The sequence below is a fragment of the Pocillopora verrucosa genome, chromosome 14 (genome assembly GCF_036669915.1).
Source record: "Pocillopora verrucosa isolate sample1 chromosome 14, ASM3666991v2, whole genome shotgun sequence".
NCBI lineage: Eukaryota > Metazoa > Cnidaria > Anthozoa > Scleractinia > Pocilloporidae > Pocillopora > Pocillopora verrucosa.
Genome location: NC_089325.1, coordinates 7,481,894 through 7,503,085, shown reverse-complemented (window position 1 = coordinate 7,503,085; position 21,192 = coordinate 7,481,894). Strand labels below are relative to the sequence as shown.

Here is a 21,192-nt window from a genome sequence, read left to right as displayed (position 1 = left end):
GTTTTGTCCACATAAATGGTCCTTTTCAACCCCTTTGACTCCAGTGATTGACTGCGACAATTTATCCTTGCAATACAAATTCTATATCAGGTAGACAAGGGATGAGAATAGAGAAAAATATCAATTGAGAAATTATTAGTTGATCTAATACCAAATTCTTCAGAGTAACATCAGTTTGTTTCTATGGCCAGACAGTAAGAAGAATTACCAAATAATATGAGGTCTTGGAAGTGAAAGAAACTGCCTTAATTAAAATACTTGCATCAAGTACATTTGTAACAGTACAAATTATTAAATTTCCCATGTAGGTTTTAGTTTTTTTTTTTTTTCATGCTTAGGATGTAAAAATATACATTCAATGTCTCCCAACCTCTCTCAATGTCCCTTCAATACTTTTCTCTCTAAAAATAATTAACAACTTAAAATTCTGAGTGTCCAGGAAGAACCTATGGATTTTGCCTAGAAGATCTATGTGATCTCTCTTTGCCACCAATCAACAGGCATTTCCATATGCAACAAATTACAACTTCCACAAGTTGCGTTACAAAGAATTGTCCATGAAAGCTTAGTCCATGTATAGAATGCTATGCTGTCAATTTTCTTTCTCACACATCAAACATTCTCTTATCATATATTTGTGTTACAACTTGGAGAAATAAGATTGTGTTGCATGAACTTTGTTCAACCAATCTACCATGATTCTGTTCAATTCCAACGGACTGAAAAGAATACAAAAATTAACAGTGAGAAGAAATGTAACTTAAATATTTACTAGTAGTTAATAATAGAAGAAAGCAAGAACCATCTTTTGCAAATTGTCTGATTAAGCACCAAATTCTCATAACTAAAGTGATAAGAAATATCTGGCAGATGGGGGGAGATTTTATTTGAGATCTTAGAGACAACAGGGTTAACCTGTATGTTTGGGAAAATTCTCTTATTAATACAAATAAATAATTTCATTACCAATATCTAATATTTAGGTTGACATTTTCCATACCATTCAAGTGTTACCCAATGTGATGCCTCCTCTATGTGTGCTCTGTCTAGTCTAGGAATCTTAAGAAAAATTATCACAATCTTAAGAATAGAATACATAATTTGAACCTGGTGTAACATGTGTTAGTGTATTCTGGTCGTTTAGCTAAGTGTAGTCCTGACAAGGACTGTTGTCAGTAGTGAAGACTTGATGATTTAACAACCTGAGCATAAGTCATCATCAGGGTCAAGGGTATTGTTGTCGTCAGTCACAGTAGTCCTTGTCAGGACCACCCTCACCAACAATATCAGAATACACTATCAAACTTTAAGAACATCATTATCACTCAGCATACTGTTACCCTGATAGTACAATTTATTTTCCACAAAAATAATTGGGCCTTAAGACCTGTTAAATACTAAATGTCAGCTGAGGGTTCTATTTTTGCTCTCTCAGGATTCATAGTTACTCAGAAGGTGATACAAAGTCCCAAAAGTCCTAATGTAATGTAACCCTATCTGCACTCATTTCTCGCACCAGTTGGAGGTTATGCAGTTAAAGTAAGAGAGGTCAGTAACTGGGAAAAAATGTCACAAAGACATATGACTCCTTAAATTTCCAAAATTCTCAGCAATAATTCACAGCTAAAAGAGAAGCAGATAAAAATTTTATGGGGAAAGAAGTGTGAAAGCAAGGACAGACACATTAAATGATTTCAAGTAATGTCACTGCATGTCAGTGCTAATTTTTCAGTTTTAGTTACCAAATGAAGTGAATCATTAAAAACTTTTTGTAACAACTGACAACAGACTGTTTTGCTTACCCATTGATCCATTTTGACACAGAACTGAGGTTTATTAGGACATCCCTTCCTACTGTGATCATTAAACATTGGTTGTTTGCCACCTATAACAGAAAGAAGGAAAACCTTTAAAAAGAAATAAGGTTCCGCCTACACCTCCTCCCAATACCAGTGGCGGCAAACACACAAAAAAATCATGTTCACATTTCAATGGGAAAAAGAAAAATCAGTTTCAACAGATACTAGATGTTGTGAGGAGAACTGAGAAGTGTAAAAAGATCTTTAAATAATCAGTGAAAGCCATCAACAGGAATTTCAAAATAAAAAAGAAATTTCAGATTTACCTTAACGGGCCTAGATACCTTACAATTCCACTTTCCAGTCTTTTTCCATTGTTTCTGTACCAATTCAATGGCCCCCTAATGAGAGCATCACATAGTTACAGTACTATTAGTCTGTTGCCCATTTTGGTTTGATTCTCAATAACATGAAACTTATCAAATTAACAGAGCAAATTGGGCACAGGAGGACTGGTACTTCATGAATAAACACTCTTAAAATAAATAATAGTATTATTGATGAATATGCAAGTGAACCCTTATCTTGAGTTGTTTCTAACCTAAATCCTGTCTTGTTGTACATTTCCACCAAATACTTCAAGACATCATTAGTTAGAATCCAGCTTTTCTCTACTTTTTCTGGCAGCCCAGTAAAAAGTCCACCTAAATACATATAGGAGAGAATATCATGCTCTTAGCTTGGAATGGACCTTGTGTTGGGAAGTTGTAAGTTGGTGTTGTACATTAGCACAGTAAATAAACATACCTCTTTCAAGCACATCATAGGTACTCCATTTCAGTTTCTAAATAAATAAATAAATAAATAAATTTAAGTCTAGAAAAGTTGTACAATGATAAAAGTAGCTACCCAGCTTAGTATATAACCAAGAAAAATTTATATGCCTACCGTAGCATATTTAAAGAAATTAAGTTGCCCTGTCTCCAGCTAATGCTTCAGTCTGTTTTTATTTGGCCATTTGGACATTTTAAAAAACTCTCCATGACATTTCAAGTGATCTACACCATCACAGCCCAGCTTAAGGCTTCTATATCATCAAAGAACTAGGAGTACTTCCTTACCTGATGATCATTAGCGCCTCTCATTAGCATGACAAATGTTCTTTCAAAGTCTCTCTCAAGTTCTTTCTCTGGAACACCCTAGTGAACATTTAGTTAATATTTATTCAGCGGCAAAGTTACTTGGTGTAATGTGTAAGGGTTTTTTTTAAAAATAATGCTTGTGAGTGAGTTATTACAGATTACTTGCTGTAGCACTAACCTCCTTGTGAAAGTAAAGTTGATACTGATACACTCCTGGGTTGGCTTGCAGTCTTTCCAGTGGGTTCATGGTTGAAAAAGAGGGAATGAATGGTGTCATGTTTATCACAGCCCTGAAAGAAAATACCTCCATTGATCAGGAATTAAACCTTTCAGTAAACAAGTATATGCTTATTATTAGATCAGAAGAAATAAGGGAATTATCAACTACGATATACTGTACATGGATATATGTTTAAGATAGGTATGATTACAGGTGGAAATAATTTCAGACTAGTTCAAAATGTATTAATGTAAATATGGTAATGTTCAATTATGGTGATGTACCTAAGCACAAAGAAGATAAGAAATCAAACAACTTGAAACCTTTTTTGCCTGATATTCAATTTTTACTACTGACAACATATAGGCCCCAACCAACTTCTCAGGCATAGCAAACAGTGATATGAAATCAATTTAATATACATCCGTCAACAAAGTTGATTATTAAATTTAGTGAGTGTGCTTTCAGTTAAAAATAATAAAAACCTGGAAGAACATCTGAGTTACTTACAGGATCCTCTCAGGGTAATGAAGGCTAAGGTCCCAGGCAATAAAACCACCAAGATCACGACCCACTATTGTGGCTTGTTGAATGTACTGGTTGAGGAAATGATTATCAAAACAACATGTTTACCATTTGGCACAAAGCATTGAGAAAAATAAACTTTAATTTGCTCTCATCAGGTCAATTCTGTCATAACTGAAAATTTTGAGGGCATTATAACATTATCGATGGTGACAATAGATTGGAAACACTGTGCCGATGATTCTGAGTTCAAAAAGAATATAAAATACAAATTACTGGTAAATATAATTAACTTGATGGTACAATTATTGTTGAATCACTGTTTATTACAGTCTTCATGGTGCATTCAAACTTAATCAACTTTATCATGTTAATTTAAAACTTTCCCTGTATATGCATATATTGTTCTGTCACAATGGTTTGTTTTGTCCAATCAGCATTTTGTTACACACTTTAAATTCAACTTTGTAATTTGTATTATTCAGAACTGAAGATGACAGAAGAACTATTGAAACATGTTTTTAAAAAGCATAGTTCATTTTCTTAACCTTAATCACCTTTTCACAAAACATTTCAGTTTTGAAATATTTAATTTCTGAACAAACATCAGCCCCTCATAAAAGAAATATACCATTTCTAAAACTATGCTGTTACAGTAAACATGGAGCAGATACTTACCAATGAATTCATCAGAGCAACAATGTCCTGTGGAAAAAAGAATAAAATATTGAATATTCACCCTTTCATTAGCACACTGTTGGTTTCTGTAGTGGTCTCATGCTTCCAGAGGTCTTATTACTAGCACAAAGAAGACATAATCATGTAAAACTTACAGCACACACATGTTCCCTTCCATAGGCCTCAAGCTCTGAAAACATAATTTAAAATATTTCAAAACTTTCAGCTGAAATCAAGTTATAATTACGAAATGACGTGCAACTTAAAAATGAAGATAAACTTTTCATGTCTGAAAAAGACAGCTGAAGTCAATATATCAAATATTACCTCAACCCAAAAAAATTTAGAAAATAGACTGTGAAAATATAGTTTTTGTAGCTTTAATGTATCTCTAAAAGCTTTCTATTAGAATTAATAAGCCTTGAAGTTAGCAAATAGCATTGGTTATGAAATGACCAAAATTCTTACAAATATCATTTATTTGATAGCTGTGACAATAAAACTGTTTCATCATGTAACAACTATTACCATATGGACTTGATGTTTGCCCCATCCCTCGAAGATCTGGGGCAATGACTCTGTATCCAGCAAGGGCCAGAGCTGTGATCTGACATACACAAAATAACACCTTAAAACAGGCCACAACCCTGGACAAGTTAGTGTAGAAACATCCCACTCAGTCTCTATCACTATTCAGGCTTTTTCAGGTGGTGTGATTTTTTCCATTAATACGATAGACAAGGGGGAAGGGCAAATTTTTTCTAGACAATCGCAACAAGGAGAGTACATTGTAAAGTCTTGAAGATTGAAGATTTTAGCCATGGTCAAGAGTATAATAAAAGTATTGGACTGTACAGATATCAAGAATAAATCATAAATTAAAACTAATAATTAATAAATATTAGGTAAGTAAAAGTTGCTGTTCCAATTTCTGGTAAGGCTTACTTGATATTTCCAAATATACCACAATTCAGGGAAACCATGAAGCAAAATAACAACAGGTCCATGTCCCATCTCCACATAATGCATCCTGATACCTGTCTACAAATACCAAAATCTTTATTAGTGACTCTGGTTATGGCTTTAGTGCTTCTTCTAAATTAGTTCAGAAGATTCCTGAAAATGCACTAAACAGTCTTTATGTAAGCTGTGTTTAGACAATCAGGTGGCACTTCCTGAAAAATTTGGGCTGGGCTAGACAAGAAAAGAAACAAGTATTATTACTAATGTCTATGGTAACCGTTTTTTTTCTGGTTTCCTACAGTTGTTTTAAAGTTTTATAACATTATCTGCATAAAATATACCCCATGCATCCAGTAAAAAAGTCTACAAACAGTGATTTAGTAATTTGGGTCCTGAAGAAATCAAGTGTTACTCTTCAATTTAAAGGGTAATTGTAAAGAGTAGCTCAACCTTAAGATTGATGTAGCAGTGAACAGCATCATGAGGAGCACAAGGTTCCACTGCATACTGCTGAAAAACCTACAGTGCACAGAGACAACAACATAAAGGTCAGTATAGTAATCTTGATTGAAAAGAGTCAGAGTCACTGATAAGTCTGTCCACCAATTGTACTGACTGTATCAGTTCTCGTGCTTTGCACCAAGTTAAATCTGATCTTTCCTAACACATCAAACTTACATCAATTCCTGTTATCTTTTTAAGATCACTGAGAGCTGTAACAGGATTTTTCACAAGAATGGTTAACATTCCCATTCCTTTTGCTGGTTTGAGATTTTGAGGGGAATCATCCAGAAATATCACCTAGGACAGAAATAACAAATTAACATCATTTCACCCACTACACTCTAGCATCAGAGTGTATATTCTCCAGACCATTCTCAGTACATTTCCTAAATTGCTGATGAGGAGAATTTAGTCAACAATCATGAGCTTCTCTAGTTGGAGATCATAATTTTCTTTATTCTCATGACCTTTATATGTGATTCAGTGATGAACTTGTGGGGAGAAATTAGATGTTAGTCACTCTTAGGGTCAAAGGTCGACACTCAGCAGTGAAAGGTAATATTGTCAACCCTCTCTGGCAAGAAGTCTTGAAAAAGTATAATTCCACATTCTTCCTCAAAACAGTCCAGCAAAAGGCTTAAAACTTGTTTGAGTTCAAGTCAAATCCTGCTATGCAGCAAGCTAACATGATAATGTTTGTCTTTCATAGCCAGAGCTGATACCTAAATGGCTTCTATTGGCAATTTTCATTACTAAAAGTTGATTGAACAACATCAGACTTCATGGTATAATTTAGATGGAATACCACAAATATATGGCAGTTATATTGTAATATCTACAGGTATCATTAACTTTTACACTTTGTAAGAATCCCTTATATTCTCAACAGTAAATAAATATACACCTCTGAAGGTTGCACTCCCATCTTTGAGCAGACATGTGTATAAATATCTGGGTCAGGTTTACTGAGACCAATTTTACATGATTCAAACACCTCATCAAAGTAGTGAAGCAATTGAGGAAAAGGCAGTGATCTGAAGTTCTTCACTAAGTCGTTGGTCCAATTATTTGTCAGGATACAAGTCTTGATACCTGAAAATATGTCAGCACCATAATTAGTCAGATAAATTATAAAGAACCTGTAATGTAATCAAAGTTATATGAATTCCTTTGTATATTAAAAGGCAACTTGAACCCTATGTCTTTGTAGGCCTTACCTCTGCCAAGTTCCATAAGCCTAAATTCTTCTCATTAATGACAACAGATTTCTTTTTTAGCTGGTCCAGGGAATTTAATTCAACATTATTTGTTAATATCAATTGATTAGTTATTTATTTCAATCCTCACTACCTGTCTGATTGAGAGTGTGTTAAAATCAATTGATTAGTTATTTATTTCAATCCTCACTACCTGTCTGATTGAGAGTGTGTTAAAATCAATTGATTAGTTATTTATTTCAATCCTCACTACCTGTCTGATTGAGAGTGTGTTAAAATCAATTGATTAGTTATTTATTTCAATCCTCACTACCTGTCTGATTGAGAGTGTGTTAAAATGCGAGAGGAATGTGCGTTATCTAACAAATCACTGCTATGAGTCAACTGTGCTAGGGAGTATAACAATCCAGATCCAAAAAAAATTATCTTAACAGTTCAAGTGGGCCATTGCCACCTTTCTAAAAATCCTTTTTACTAACCGTGCTTCCTCAGAGCTGTTGCAGCATTAAGCATTTCTGGAATTACTTTTGCTGATGAGGAGTACTCATCTATAATGTCTTGGAAGCTTATAGACTTGTAGAGATCACTCTCTTGTTTTGAAGCATACTCTGCATACATTGCATCCATTTCAGAGCAGAACTTAAAAAAAAAAAATAATAATAATAATAATAAAAAAAAGCAAAACAAAAATTTTGAACGGTAAATTATATATTCATATCCTATAGGAACACTAGTTTCAGTGTTTAAGGAGAGGCAGAGGGAAGGGTGTATGTACAAAAAGTATTTTCTTTCCCATTCCATTCCCTCTCATTCCTCTTGTCTATCAGTTATCCCTTGGTAGACACTTATTTCTCACTTTGGCCTTCCTTTGCAGAAAACTCATGATGGCTGAAAAACTTTTCATACACTGAGTTCTACAGATAGAAATGATTATACACACCTGAGAAAGGGAAACTTGACCTGTTTCAAGTCTTTTTGCATTGTCAATGAAGCTTTTTATTATCACCTCTCTGAAATTAGATAAGAAATTTCGTCAAAGAATATTAACTTTGAGAAACAGTCAAGTCCAGGACTTTCGAGGCAATATTATGAAAGAGAAACGACTATGCGGAAATTTCCTTTGATACTTTGTCTGTTTTTGTTTGTTTGTTTGTTGGTTTGTTTAAGACAACTTTCAAATCTAGAATGTACACAAAATTCCTAGCTACCTCTCAATTCCTTTTTCCCACGCATACTTCTGAAATGCAAAGATAGGACTTGTAATGATGACACCCCCGAGATCAAACATAACAAGCTTCACCATTTTTCAGCTGAGAGAATTCCCGTGACGTAATTTGCAAAACCTTACACTGTTCCTCACATTCATCTCAGCTGATGAGCCCAGCTGAAAGCTTTCATGAACCTAATTCATTTGTAGAGAAGATTAGCTGACTGCGGAATCAGGCCTCCTCGGGATCATAAATCTAAACCTCAATTTGATTGGATAAAAGAAAGATAACCAATCAGCTACCCTTTGATATGTGTCATTTATAATACCCAAAATGGCGGAGGATAACCTTCCTGATGATTTCGATGTGATTGTACTTGGAACGGGTAGGATCTGTAGTAAAATAATGGTGTATAGATAAATTTTGACGGAAAAACAGTCTGAAAAGCTTTTGTTGTGTGTTACTGCAGTTATGGGGCCACTAAGGCGAAATTTCGATGAATTTTCTCGGAGATGGGGAAAGGGTGTGCTTATGAACTTTGACCTCGAATTCCACATTGTAGTGTTAGTGCATCAGAAAGCGTAATTCGTAGCCAGTCTTATTTTGTTTTACAAGGTTTCCCGGAGTCTGTGGTGGCAGCTTCTCTGTCAAGAGTGGGTCTGAAGGTTCTTCATTTAGACAGGTCAGTGACAGATACACAAACATGTTTTCTCGATCCCAATACAGAGTAAAATTTAGTGCTCAGTTGATGATCCACACGCGTCGGTAATTAAACGTTGGGTGAAATTTCCGCACAGCCCCATACTTCATTATGCATTCAGTTCTTGGATAGAGAAAACAATGACAAAAATAATACATTACCATTGGGAAAACAGATTTGTTTTACAATAGTATAGGGCAGTGCGGAAATTTTACAAAACGTAGTTTTGTTCCTATGGTTTAGCTGAAGAACATCATGAAGTACCAAAGAACTTGTGTCTTTGGGTTAGTTGTGTAATTATAAATCAAGAAATTGTTCAGAGCCAGATCCTGAAGTGTAGTCTTAGGGTTCATAATTTACTACTAGAATCATACTTTTCTGGGTTTCAGTAGTAAGGACCAACAAGCTTAATTGCTTCTCCTCGTAGATATGATGCTAATTTTTCACAGATTAACTTCCTCTTGGGGTTTTCCCCAAGTTTCTTGTCCACTTTGCTGCCTACTCTGTCATAGAGGGAGGTACTCTGAGAATAAAGTTTTCATGAACACAAAACAATTTCCTCATCAGGGTCCAAACAAGGACATGGGAACCAGGATTACACCAAATGTACATCATGCCACAAAATCTTCCATGTTACTAATAGCTTGGATAGAGGTTGCATACAATTATAGTAAATGTAAAATTTGCTCATTATTTGATCTAGGAAATTGTTTTTTTCCAGGAATGATTATTATTCTGGACAGTGGGCCACATTTACCTTTGACAGTTTGTTAAAGTGGATTGAACTCAACCAGGTAATTAAAAGGATTCTAAAATATATATTCCTTTATGCAGTATGCCTAATTGATTTGGAAAGTGTTTGATATAGAGATGATGATGCATGTAAATTAATTTGCAAAAAAATGTTTTTGATTGTAGGGTGAAACTCATGGAGGTGCATCAGATGAATCTGGTGCCCACAACAAGGAACCACCAAGCTTGGAGTCTGGTACCTTCTCAGTCCCAGTTCCCAGCCACTCTAACACAGTGAACAATATAGTGGTTAGATCTTATTTTAGGTGAGTAAGATATGTATTTGTTCTTTAGTGAGATATTTTATTAATTAATAAATTAAAATTATGGAGAAAAAATGAGTTCACAACTTAATGTAGTGCCATTACTTAGCTTAAACTTTATCACATGAATATGGGGAAGGATCACCCAAAAAGAAGGATGTCACTTTTCAAACAGCTGTTTCACTCCTTGTTCCCTGGAAAAGAGAAATCTTCAGTTCAAGTTTGGTTCAAACACTATATTTGCCATGACATTTGATGATGATATTTTCTTATTGCCTTGCTTAAACTGAACTCTTTAACAATCAAAAATGATCAAAATTACTACTTACAATGTTGATACACTACTCAGCAAACAGGTAATAAATCTGAAGAAGACAAATATATCATCCAATGGCTGTTATTTTGCTTAATTATTAAATTTTAAAATTAATGGTAGCCAGAAGGCAGAATTACTTAATAAATCTGATAATGGCAATCAGAAGGTTAAAGTAGCCTTTTTTGAGACTATTAACTGTGACTTTCTATTAATTTTGTGCTTTGTTGCTTTAGTGAGAAAAAACAAGAGCAAGAGTTTGGTCTCTCTGGATCAAAGGAGGACTCAACACTTGAAACAGCAGCAAGCTTCAGTGAAGCTTGGAAATCTGTTGAGACCAAAGAGGTTAAACCAGTTCCATCTGGTGAAAATGACCCCTCAAAAGTAATTGCAGGTGCAGAAGGATCAGGAAATGAAGCTGAAGGTTCTGTAGATAGGCCATCAGATGATAGCCATGAGAAGTTGAATACATCTGACTTAAACAGTACTAGCAGTCCTACTCAGTTAGAAGAGAGTAATGAAACTCCACTCAGTGAAGAAAAAGTTTCTGATAAAGATTTTAAGGAGAATCATGATGAAGAGCTACCAACAGTAACAGATTCCAGAGATGGTCAAGAACTTTCCTCTTTGTCACAACCAAGGCATAGAAGTGAAAAGAAGCCTGCTATATGTCCTGACATGACATATGATGATCTGAAGCCATACTGGAGAAGATTCAACATTGACATATCTCCTAAACTTCTGTTCTCCAGAGGACCCTTAGTGGAGGCACTGATCTCGGCAAATATTAGTCATTATGCAGAGTTCAAAACTGTAACCAGAATATTGACATACATGGATGGACGAGTAGAAGAGGTACCATGTTCAAGAGCTGATGTATTCAGCAGCAATGCAATATCTGTGGTGGAGAAACGAATGCTCATGAAATTTCTGACTTTCTGCCTTGATTTCGAACAACAGCAAGAGCAGTATGAAGGACATGAAAACAAACCATATGTTGAATTCCTCCAGTCGCGCAGACTGACACCCAATTTGCAGCATTTCATAGTTCATGCCATAGCCATGGTCAAGCCTGAAACTGCAACAGTCATTGGACTTAAGGCTACGCAAAGCTTTTTACAATCACTTGGACGCTATGGAAACACCCCTTTTATTTGGCCCCTCTATGGTGCTGGTGAGTTACCACAGGCATTTTGCAGAATGTGTGCAGTGTTTGGTGGTTTATATTGCCTTCGAAGAAGTGCATCAGAAATAACAATCAGCCAGGAAAATGGCAAGTGTACAGGAGTAATTTCTGAGAATCAGCTCCTGAAGTGTAAATGGCTGATAATGGAGCATTCATATGTCCCAAACATTTACAAAAAGGAGTGCTGTCAGTTTGTTTCCAGAGGAGTTTTCATAACATCTAGTTCCTTGAAGATTTCAAAGGAGGAGTGCGTATCAGTTCTGTCTGTTCCACCATCATTAGAAGGAGAAGAACCAGTGAGAGTCATTCAATTAGGGTCAGCCTCTATGGCCAGCCCTAATGGCCTCTATGTGGTCCATTTAGTCAGTAAAGGTGTGACATCAGCTAAGGATGATTTGGAAGCAACAGCAAACAAGTTGTTTCATTTTCCTTCTGAAGGTCAGTTTTATCATTTCTGTTGAGCAGTGACATATGAATTCAGACCTGAAAGGAAAATTGGCCAAGTCCTCATTTGCAACCGGTAGTAATATTTTCCATCCTCAATTACCCTTGAATCTTAATTCTTTGACCTCTAAGAGTGACTAGCATCTAATTCCTCCTTAAAATATCACCCCTAAATGACACACTAAGGTCACAACAATAAAGGAAATGATCACCGACAAAAGAAGCTCTTGATTGATACACAAATTCTTCTTGTCACCGCCTTAGCAAATATATAGAGAACAGTATGGAGAATATACATAATGATGTTAGGGTGTAAAGGGCTGAAGGCTTAATCTCACCTCTTCATTGTTGGTTGACAGTACAGAACCATTGTAAAATTCCTTTTTATTTAAGGCAGTTACCTGTGATACGTTAAAATACACAAGATGAGACTCATTATTTTATTGAATTATTGTTCTTTGCTATTTGTCTCAAAGCAGGAAACCTTCACAGCGACAAGCCAACAGTTCTGTGGTCTTTGTATTTCAACCAATTTATTCCTGATTCCTCATGTGTTGTTGACTTGCCATCAAATGTACATGCTCTCTCGCTGCCTGGATTGAGCTTAGGATTTGGAGAGGCATTGCAGCAGGTACTGATAGCTTTCAGCTAAAGATATTGTCACTGCATTGTCTAAGGGATAGGTGAAACAATGTACAGAGAACGATCAACTGGGAAACTCTGAATTGGACAAAAATTTGTGAGAGGGAACATAGAGCTGAAAATATATAGGTAGGAGTTACTGGAACTATATCGAGGACATTTAAAAAGTTAGGATGTTTTTCTTTTTACAGGCTAAGGAAGTGTTCGAAAAAATCTGCCCTGATGAAGAATTCTTGCAGCCTGTTCCTAACCCAGAAGATATTATATTGGATGACTTTCTACAGGATCCAAATCACAACACCCCACAAACAGACTTGGCAAATCCTCAGAACGATGATATCATAGACGGTGGAGAGGGGAGAGCGTTACATGAGCAAGCTGAGGGTGGGGATGGTGGGGATGGTGTGGACAGCCAATCAGTAGAAGAGAAAAATGAGAGCGGAACTGGAGCGACTTCTTCTGAACCGCAGGAACATTTGGCAAATGAATGAAAGTAAATACATATGTTTTTGCAAAGGCTAAAAGAGACAGTGACATTCATGAGGCCACATGGGGCTAGCTATCGGCGTTCCACTCTCCTCCACTGACCCGAGCTGGCGTTTTCAAAATGGAAGCTCTCTCGAAAGTTTCTTTAGGAAAATTTTGTTTTCGGTGACCGAATGATCAAAATAAGTTGGACTATGAGGCAAACCGATAAAACTAGGCCCCAGATTTATCCGAATGGTTGTGGACAGTGCTCAAACAAAAGCGTAAAAAGAAACCTTAGAAATCTGGAGAGTAGGATCTTTTCGAAATCGACTAGCTCTGGAAACGAGGATGGTATTTTCTTATTATTATTTCATTAATGTGCCAACGTTCATATCTCTCTTCTTGTTTGGGAATCAAGCCATGAAATGGACTCAAGCAAGGAACATTTGACTTCAGTGCGACACATTTCCTACAAGATTGTAATTTTTGTCGTTCTAATGAAATAAAAACAGTTAAAACAACAACTAGTGAATAACCAGAAATTTGCAAAATCTATAGGGTAATTTTTATCGCATACCCTCTTTACTGGACTCTTTCTAAGATTAATGAATCCACTTTGCGGAATGTTTCAAAGTTTTGTTTTACGTTTCCGGTGTGTGCACGTGTCGGCGGAAGTGACCGAGACTGTCGGCGAAGTCACTATTATGTCGGCGCGTTGACCATTAGTGTCGGCGAAGTGACCGGGTACTTATAAATCTATTGGGAGTTATTATGCGGGCTAAAAAGAATGCGAAACTGTTGGAACCTTTACACAGTTTCTTCATTAAATCTGTTATCTCGAGTTAATTGCAAGTTTCCTTTGTTTGAAAATGAGACGTTTACTTTACTACAGCGCAAAATTTACATCCACTTGAATGACTATGGTTCCATAGTTTCACTGTCCTTGGCTTTTTTCATGCTTTTTGTGTTCATTTTAGTAAATGAGGAAACTCCGTAACTTAACCTCCCCGAGATTCTTAATTCAATAGGCCATAAAGCAAGTCGAAAACAAGTATGTTTTATTTTGGTCTGTTGCCCACATCACATGGTATCCACGTGAATTTCACGAGCCATCATAGGAAATCAGGGTTTTACTAGGAAAACAGCTCAAAATAGATAAACTTATTATAAATGGTAAAGGCAGTTCAACGAATAACCGATCCTCAGGCAATTTCTTATGTTTTCTTTCCTTCGAAAATAAGATCGCGAATTAAAATGGATGATGAAACCTTTAGCGTGGTTGGTTGCGACTGTAAACTCACTCTTTCATTCCTACGCATTTTGCTTGATATCACGCACAGGTGATCGTATGATGTATAAAAGCATGTGACTTGAGGTCAGCTGGCGTGCAAATGGAATGTAATACGTGTATTACATAACAACAAGTTTTTGTAAACTTGGATCAAAACAGTTTTATGGGATAGCATCGTGGTAGAAAAAAACGTGTCAGAATTAACAAACGTCAAACTTATCTGAGATTTTGATGAACAATGAATACTATTTTTCATAAAAGTTGATTTAATTTTAGTTGTTCGTTGTTTATTTTGATTGGTAAAGAATTTTTACAAACTTATATTTGTGGCATAAACATTCGTAGTGAGCCAAGTGCTCCACAAGTTGCGAGGAAGAAGAGCTTACACAACTAATCCTTATTTGGTAAGGATGGGGGTGTTGTCCTTACGTCATCCTATAGAACAACTTAAACGACGTACAATATTTTCTATCTTTCAAACTTTTTCAGCAGGTGATGCCGGTTACAAATTACTCTCCCTCCAATTGTAAAATCACCGCCGTTATCTTCCAGCTCTGTTTCTTAGTCATTTTATTTCAATCATGAGTCAAACAAAGAAACAGCACTCTGCCATGGTACATTTCGTCGCTGGTGGTTTAGGCGGCTCGTTCGGTGCCTTCGTAACATGTCCTATCGAGGTGATTCAGACGAGACTTCAATCTTCTGCGTTTCGGCTTCAACGAACAGCAAATCTACGCGTTTCTCGCAATATTTCGTCCAGTGGCCAAGCCGCAAATTTAAGTACAGCTAGTGTGGCTAACTCGAAGCTTAATGTTGCGGCGAATCGCTTCAAAGGAGTATTTTCCTATGGAAGGTACATGGTTCAGCACGAAGGGTTCTTTTCGTTGTACAAAGGATTGGGGCCCACATTACTCGGTGTCACCCCATCAAGAGCAATTTATTTTGCCCTCTATTCAACAACAAAGGAGATACTGAACAAATCTGGTAAGCTAGTTGCCGATTCCTCAATTGTTTATATGACATCCGCGGCTATAGCTTCGTTTGTAAATCACACGGTTACAAATCCTTTGTGGTTCGTCAAAACGCGACTACAGTTGGACAACAGGGAAGCGCGGAGAGTAAATGCTTTCCATATAGTAAGAGATGCTTACAAGAGCGAAGGAATCAGAGCTTTTTACCGAGGACTTTCAGCTTCCTACGTAGGAATCTCAGAGACAGTGGTGCATTTTACGATCTACGAGAAAGTGAAAGCGAGATTGCTAAAGTTTCAACAGAAGACCCAAAGAGACCTGAATGTGATCGAGTGCATGCTGTCAGCCGGCGTTTCCAAATCCATCGCTGCAAGTCTTTGCTATCCTCATGAAGTTGCACGAACTCGGCTACGTCAACAAGAAAGCGATTTCCTCGGAAAACAAAAATACAATTCGTTTCTTCAAACGCTGAAAACAGTTGTGAAAGAGGAAGGATGGAGAGGTCTCTATGGAGGTTTAGGAACCCACTTAATTCGACAAGTTCCAAATACAGTGATAATGTTTTTCACTTACGAAGGAGTCGTGTACCTTTTGGAGTAGTTAATGCGTTCGCTTTAAATTGATCAGTAGTTCTTTATCAACAATAATCGTTGTTAAAACCAAATTGGTGCACCCAATTTGTGTAAGCTGATGTAGTATGATACTAGCGCGTAAGTAGATTAAATTTTTGTCAATTATCATCATTTAAAATTTCAAGTTCAAAGAAATTTCCTGGGGGGCTGCGTTTTTTTGTTTTTTTGTTTTTTTTTCTGAACGACCTTGTTGAGTCCATTTGTAATGGAAATAGTGTCTTTATCCTCTCTTCAAACGCTTTAAACCTAGGAAGAGCTCTCGCAGGCAAGGTGATAAATATTTAAATAAATTAGATTGTTCTTTTAGTTCAGGAGTTGCTATGGGTTGCAACTGAAGTCTTGGGAATGATAATGATCAAAAGTAACCATTTGTTTATTCAAGATTACATAGCTCAGGTCAGTAAATGCCAAGAATGATATATCAAATAGGTAGATGTGTTCTAAATCTTAATTCTTGAAAAAAGACTCACTCAAAAAAATAAACTTGGTGAGAGTGTTCTTTCAGAAAGAGCATATGAAATAATTTTGTTTTCTCCTCTCAGGAAAGGTATCAGCAAAGCATTAATCATTTTGGTTTGCCCTTTTTTTTCATTCTTTTATTTTTCTTTTAAAAAAATGTGAAGTGAATGGTTTATTTGGAAAGATGCATGAATTAGCTTCTCACTTAATTACTGCGTAATCATGTATGTTTTCTTAGAAAACCCTATTCATCTGATTTTTCTCTTGACCTTTGCTAAGTGCAATTGATTCTTCCCAGATGTACGCAAATGGTTCAGTGTAAATATTTATATTTCGTGTTGTGGTCTACATGAAATTATGTTTCATGTAAATATAAGGTCAAGGTAATGAGGTGTTTGGAAGAAGTTGCATTTTGATATTTTCTAAATAAATATCAATAAAATATTTTCTCAATAAATATTTTTTAGACAGGGTGGGTAGGTAATGTTGAGTACTGGTCAGGGGAGTGGGAAGGGTGAAAGAGTTGAACTGAACTATTATTGGCAGAAGAAACTATTTATACTGTTGTGGGTGAGAGTAGCCCTGGATAGAGTTTTGCTTATTAATTACTGCTAAGAATTTATATTTCATGAGGACTTTTGTCATTAAAGTAAATAAATACCTTTCACAACTGCTTAGTTGATGAATATATTTCTAATGTATGGATTGGTTACAGACAAAAATATTTGGAAACCTCACGAAAGTGTTTTCTGAATCATGACTGTTATTACTGACTCCAGCAAGCTATGAAATAGCCAAAAACCATTTGTCCATTCCTCAGCTTGAAGTTCTTCCCAAGTTGTTTTCAAGTAAAGAATTCCTCTTATTATTTTTTCACAATCACTTATTACTGGCAAAGGGAATTATTTCTAGTCTTGCCTTCTATGGCTCTGGTTAAATTCACATTCTTAAATGTAAACCAGTATTAATGATCTTTTCTTTATAGCCTTTTCCTTTCCTCACGTTCACTGCTCATCTGAGAACTGCAACTTAGTTTAAGGGAATCACAGTGTGCATGTCTACATTTCAACCTATTATTATAGTATAATAAGTAAGTGACAGCTGGGTGACACAGTCAACCTCGTATCCAGGTCCTTTTTCCGTTCGCCCCAGACGAAGGGGCTAGGGACGAGTTTGTGACACGGTTTGATCCTCCTCCCCTTGAAAAATCCGAGCCACACCCCTGCTTTTTGTGTTCATAGGCCTTAGTTATGATGTTACAGAGGACGTAAAATCCCAAAAAGGCTTGGTGACTTCTCTTTATTGATATCGGGGGTGCAAAATCAACCTCGTTCTCAAGGTCCCCTTTCCTTCTTCCTCGGAGTAGGAGAAGGAGAGAGGACGATGTTGGGATGTAAAAACCCACTTGCAGACAATAACCGCTCAAACACCGTCACATGATCTGTACGAGGAAATTGAAACCAGGCAGCTAAGACCTTTTGTCTAAAAAATGTCGTTGGAAAACTTTCTTTAGAATGGAGGGGGTAAGTTTTTAGAGGAAATGTGGTGCTGCGTCGGTGGAAGAGTATAAAGGGGTAATCTGGTATTATCAACTGAAATGATAACTGAATTGGCCACCGTAGTTTCAAAGCCCTTCCTCAGAGCGAATAGCCCTTAGCGTTTGCCCTTCGTGCATTCGCTCTGACGAAGGGCTAACGCTTGAAACGTCAGCTTTAAAACCGTCTTTACGGTGGCCAACTTACGTTATCAACTGAGTTGACAATACTAAATTACCCAGTCTTTAGGATGAGTTTTGAGTTGCCAACGTTTCTGGTAATTGTGGGGTATATGTTGATCTTCATTCATTTCATACGTAAATAAATTATTCAAAACAGAGCCTATAATCCATCGTATCGTATTCTTAGTTTTACAGCTAAGTATCCTCTATGATTGTGCTTTTGAATTGTAGCGTTACGTGTATTATAGGCAATCTTTTATGAAGATATCGCCTCTCCTTAAGTCTCCTTCATAGGCGTTATTAGGGATGTCACTCAACCTACCCACAGAGTAAAAGAGCTTTCGCTCAATCAGCATCATAAGGGTCTTAAGGGTCAAACAAGCCTATAGCGTGTCTCCCTTTCCCCAGTCCTGCAGAGAGAAAAAATTCCTTGAGATGAGGAGACAAACTTCACTAAGAGGAGGGATTCCCACCCAAAGAAAAAAATGGAGAAAGGTAAAGAACGAGCAGATATATAAATATACATATTTATATACATACATATAGATTTTCTCAATCGTATCATCCTCCCCATTACCGCTTACATGGTTCGCGAGAGAAATGGGGGGGGGAGGGTGAACTGAATTTTGTAAAATCAAAATTAACTCTCACTGTAAGAAAGTATTATCAGACAACTTTCAAGACGTAATCGGCTTCAGTTATGGCCCAAATCTTTGTTGTAAACGACAAATAGGTCACTGAGCCATAAGTGCGGTTAATTGGAGGCCGCTAATTACAAACTATACATTTTCATACCCCCAGACCCCCCTAGAAAGCTCACGCCTACGGCGCTCGTGGTGCCCCCCCCCACCCCCCCTTTAAAAATCCGCCCCTTAAGAGCACTGTCATCAGTTTGGGAAACCCCCTTTTTTTGGAAAATAGTGAAGAAAATACCTATGAATTTATTCCCTTTTACTCGTTCTAACCGGAATAACCACACGGTACCATGCATATGAATCATACCAGAAGCTCAGTCAATGTTCCTATATGAATTACGCGATGCAGAATTTTGTGTGCGATAGAGAAAGGGGGCTTGAGTCGGGTCGCATAACGAAAGTTTCAATCTAGAACCCAATGTCATTTTGGCTCCTTGTTAACGGTATGGTCGCTAAATAATGAATGTCTGTTTGGCCAAGGTAGGTCATGTATGGGGAACTGTTATGGACATTACTTACGCTATTTGGCGACCATACCGCTGACAAGGAGCCAAAATGACCCTGGGCTCGAGATTGCGAAAGTTATTCCATTCGACCCAAGCCTCTCTCCAATCCATCTGTGTTTTGTTTTTGTCAATGTTTTTTGTATTTATGTCTTTTTCTTTTTGAGTGTGCCCTTGTCTAAACACCGAGATTACTACCACGTCTTTAATAGTTCAGTTAAATCACCTACACCCTGACGAGCCGAGAAGGGTTCTGAAAACTTACCCACGAACAACAAGGAAGGTCACTTGAAGGGCTGAAGCTTGAAGAAAATAGCCCAGGAAACGTTATTTCAAAAAAGTCGGATGTATCGGCCTCAGAGAGTAAATGTTGAGTAAGAATAGGATAACGTAGAAGGATTCTACGACTTCTAGTGTGTCTGAATCAGGTCTTAGTATGACCTTAGTCGATGCCAGCACACCAAGATTTTCTGACGCAGAAAATTTCTTCACTCCTCTTTCAAACCGAACTTAACTGAAACGGCACAGATATGATCATGAGTTTGTGGGTAAAATCTGAGTTGCATATGTTATCTGCTGACAGAGGGGGTCGGTGTAATGGAAATCTTCGTGTCCAAACTCAGCCTCTAGGCTTTTATTTTACGACAGACTTAATTGTTTCTTCCCATTCTCAAACTCTCTTGAAATTGGTGACATTTTCCCCACACACCGCCCTGGGAATATAGTTACCTTCGACATACAACATATCTCAAAAAGGAAGCCTTTTCTAACTGGATATTTTTCCCTACTCTTGAATAGTAGCAATCTGTTTTGAAATAGTTTTTGCTCTATAGCGTAATGTATGTAGTTCGTTGCAAAAAACGTGACGCTTTACCTCAGCCGCGGGCAGAGATTAGGCAATTCCGAACTGAGCTTACAACTAAACAGATTGCTACAACAATGTCATTCTGCGGGATCCCTTCATCTTAGTAGTTCGGAAATCCGCAGAACTCTAGAACAAAATTTATCTTTAAATCGGAACTTTTAATCCCCAAGGTATCAACGGGCGCCATTCATTTAACTTATTTATCATTGTGTTTTCACGTTACCATGTTCCTACCAATGGCTTAGCTCTATTTCTTTGTACTTAAATCTCGCTGTGACGAAGGGCCAACACTCGAAACGTCATGTTAGCAACTCTTTTCGGTGGTCATTTGACATTATAAAATCCACTGATAAAACCAAATTAGATAAAGGTTTCGTTGCTGTGTGCCTACTTATGAAAAAAGTATTTTAATATTCTTGGCTACTTTGAGCCCGGAAAATAACGAAGGAAATTTGTTGCATGTCTTGCATGGCGTATACGTGTGTTGTAAAACCCGGGATATTGCGTGTATAAGTGAGTTAACGCATTTTAAATGCGTCATTGGTACAGTAGAACACATTCTTTATTGTCTTCGATTATTCAACGATACTGTACGTGACCCGAATATGGTACTCCCAACCCCTCCCCTCAGGAAAACCTGGAACAAATACTGCATGTTGTTTTAACCCAATCCCACCCTTCCTCCTCCCCAGCCCCACCTCTTTACACACCTCTTTACATGCGCCAGCTTGCTTTCCGCGCGTCTTATTTTTGTTCTCATTTCATGATTCTGCCGCTCATCTGGCTCTTTACTCCTGAACTTTAGCCTTCTATATCCACTCGTAGAAGTTGAATCATTTCCAAAATCGTAATTATTTGTCGCAAAAAGGGGAAAAAAAGTGTTCATGTCTATTACACGTGTGGTAATTCACGAGTCAGCTCAGTCGCGCACTTAAAGCCCTCCCCCTAGGGGAAAAATTGTCACATGTTCACGTGAGAAGTGGACCTTGATGTAA

General features: G+C 37.0%; 3 protein-coding genes across 4 annotated transcripts; 2 read left to right on the top strand and 1 right to left on the bottom strand.

The window, feature by feature from the left end:
* Positions 1–251: 251 nt before the first annotated feature.
* On the bottom strand, positions 252–8,487 carry LOC131776456 (bifunctional epoxide hydrolase 2). The gene is made up of 19 exons (XM_066161707.1): positions 8,257–8,487; positions 7,989–8,058; positions 7,528–7,687; positions 6,736–6,923; positions 6,006–6,128; positions 5,778–5,846; positions 5,310–5,405; positions 4,893–4,971; positions 4,520–4,554; positions 4,365–4,391; positions 3,672–3,757; positions 3,120–3,231; positions 2,921–2,998; positions 2,607–2,643; positions 2,401–2,503; positions 2,136–2,200; positions 1,803–1,885; positions 1,001–1,059; positions 252–719 (listed from the first exon to the last, which is right to left on the bottom strand). The coding sequence occupies exons 1-19, from the start codon at positions 8,349–8,351 to the stop codon at positions 641–643; spliced, it is 1,644 nt and encodes a 547-aa protein (XP_066017804.1). The 5' UTR covers positions 8,352–8,487; the 3' UTR covers positions 252–640.
* Positions 8,488–8,585: 98 nt separating this feature from the next.
* LOC131776566 (rab proteins geranylgeranyltransferase component A 1-like) lies at positions 8,586–14,168 on the top strand. 2 transcript variants are annotated; one of them, XM_059092772.2, is made up of 7 exons: positions 8,586–8,641; positions 8,872–8,938; positions 9,678–9,750; positions 9,875–10,014; positions 10,561–11,948; positions 12,431–12,585; positions 12,788–14,168. In XM_059092772.2, the coding sequence occupies exons 1-7, from the start codon at positions 8,590–8,592 to the stop codon at positions 13,085–13,087; spliced, it is 2,175 nt and encodes a 724-aa protein (XP_058948755.2). In that variant the 5' UTR covers positions 8,586–8,589; the 3' UTR covers positions 13,088–14,168. The 2 variants fall into 2 exon arrangements, with proteins under 2 accessions (XP_058948755.2, XP_058948756.2); XM_059092773.2 differs by having other exon boundaries at positions 12,434–12,585; positions 12,788–14,019.
* A 661-nt stretch (positions 14,169–14,829) lies between these two features.
* On the top strand, positions 14,830–17,094 carry LOC131776569 (solute carrier family 25 member 36-A). Its single transcript, XM_059092775.2, has one exon. The coding sequence runs from the start codon at positions 14,937–14,939 to the stop codon at positions 15,924–15,926; it is 990 nt and encodes a 329-aa protein (XP_058948758.2). The 5' UTR covers positions 14,830–14,936; the 3' UTR covers positions 15,927–17,094.
* Positions 17,095–21,192: the final 4,098 nt, after the last annotated feature.

Coding starts and splice junctions, on each gene's coding strand:
- LOC131776456 (XM_066161707.1), bottom strand. CDS start 8,351: ATGGTGAAGCTTGTTATGTTTGATCTCGGGGGTGTCATCATTACAAGT. Junction 2,644..2,920: donor GAGGCGCTAATGATCATCAG/GTAAGGAAGTAC, acceptor TTATTTATTTAG/AAACTGAAATGGAGTACCTA. Junction 1,060..1,802: donor GTGTCAAAATGGATCAATGG/GTAAGCAAAACA, acceptor ATTTTTCTTAAG/ATTCCTAGACTAGACAGAGC.
- LOC131776566 (XM_059092772.2), top strand. CDS start 8,590: ATGGCGGAGGATAACCTTCCTGATGATTTCGATGTGATTGTACTTGGA. Junction 9,751..9,874: donor AGTGGATTGAACTCAACCAG/GTAATTAAAAGG, acceptor TTTTGATTGTAG/GGTGAAACTCATGGAGGTGC. Junction 11,949..12,430: donor GTTTCATTTTCCTTCTGAAG/GTCAGTTTTATC, acceptor TTTGTCTCAAAG/CAGGAAACCTTCACAGCGAC.
- LOC131776569 (XM_059092775.2), top strand. CDS start 14,937: ATGAGTCAAACAAAGAAACAGCACTCTGCCATGGTACATTTCGTCGCT.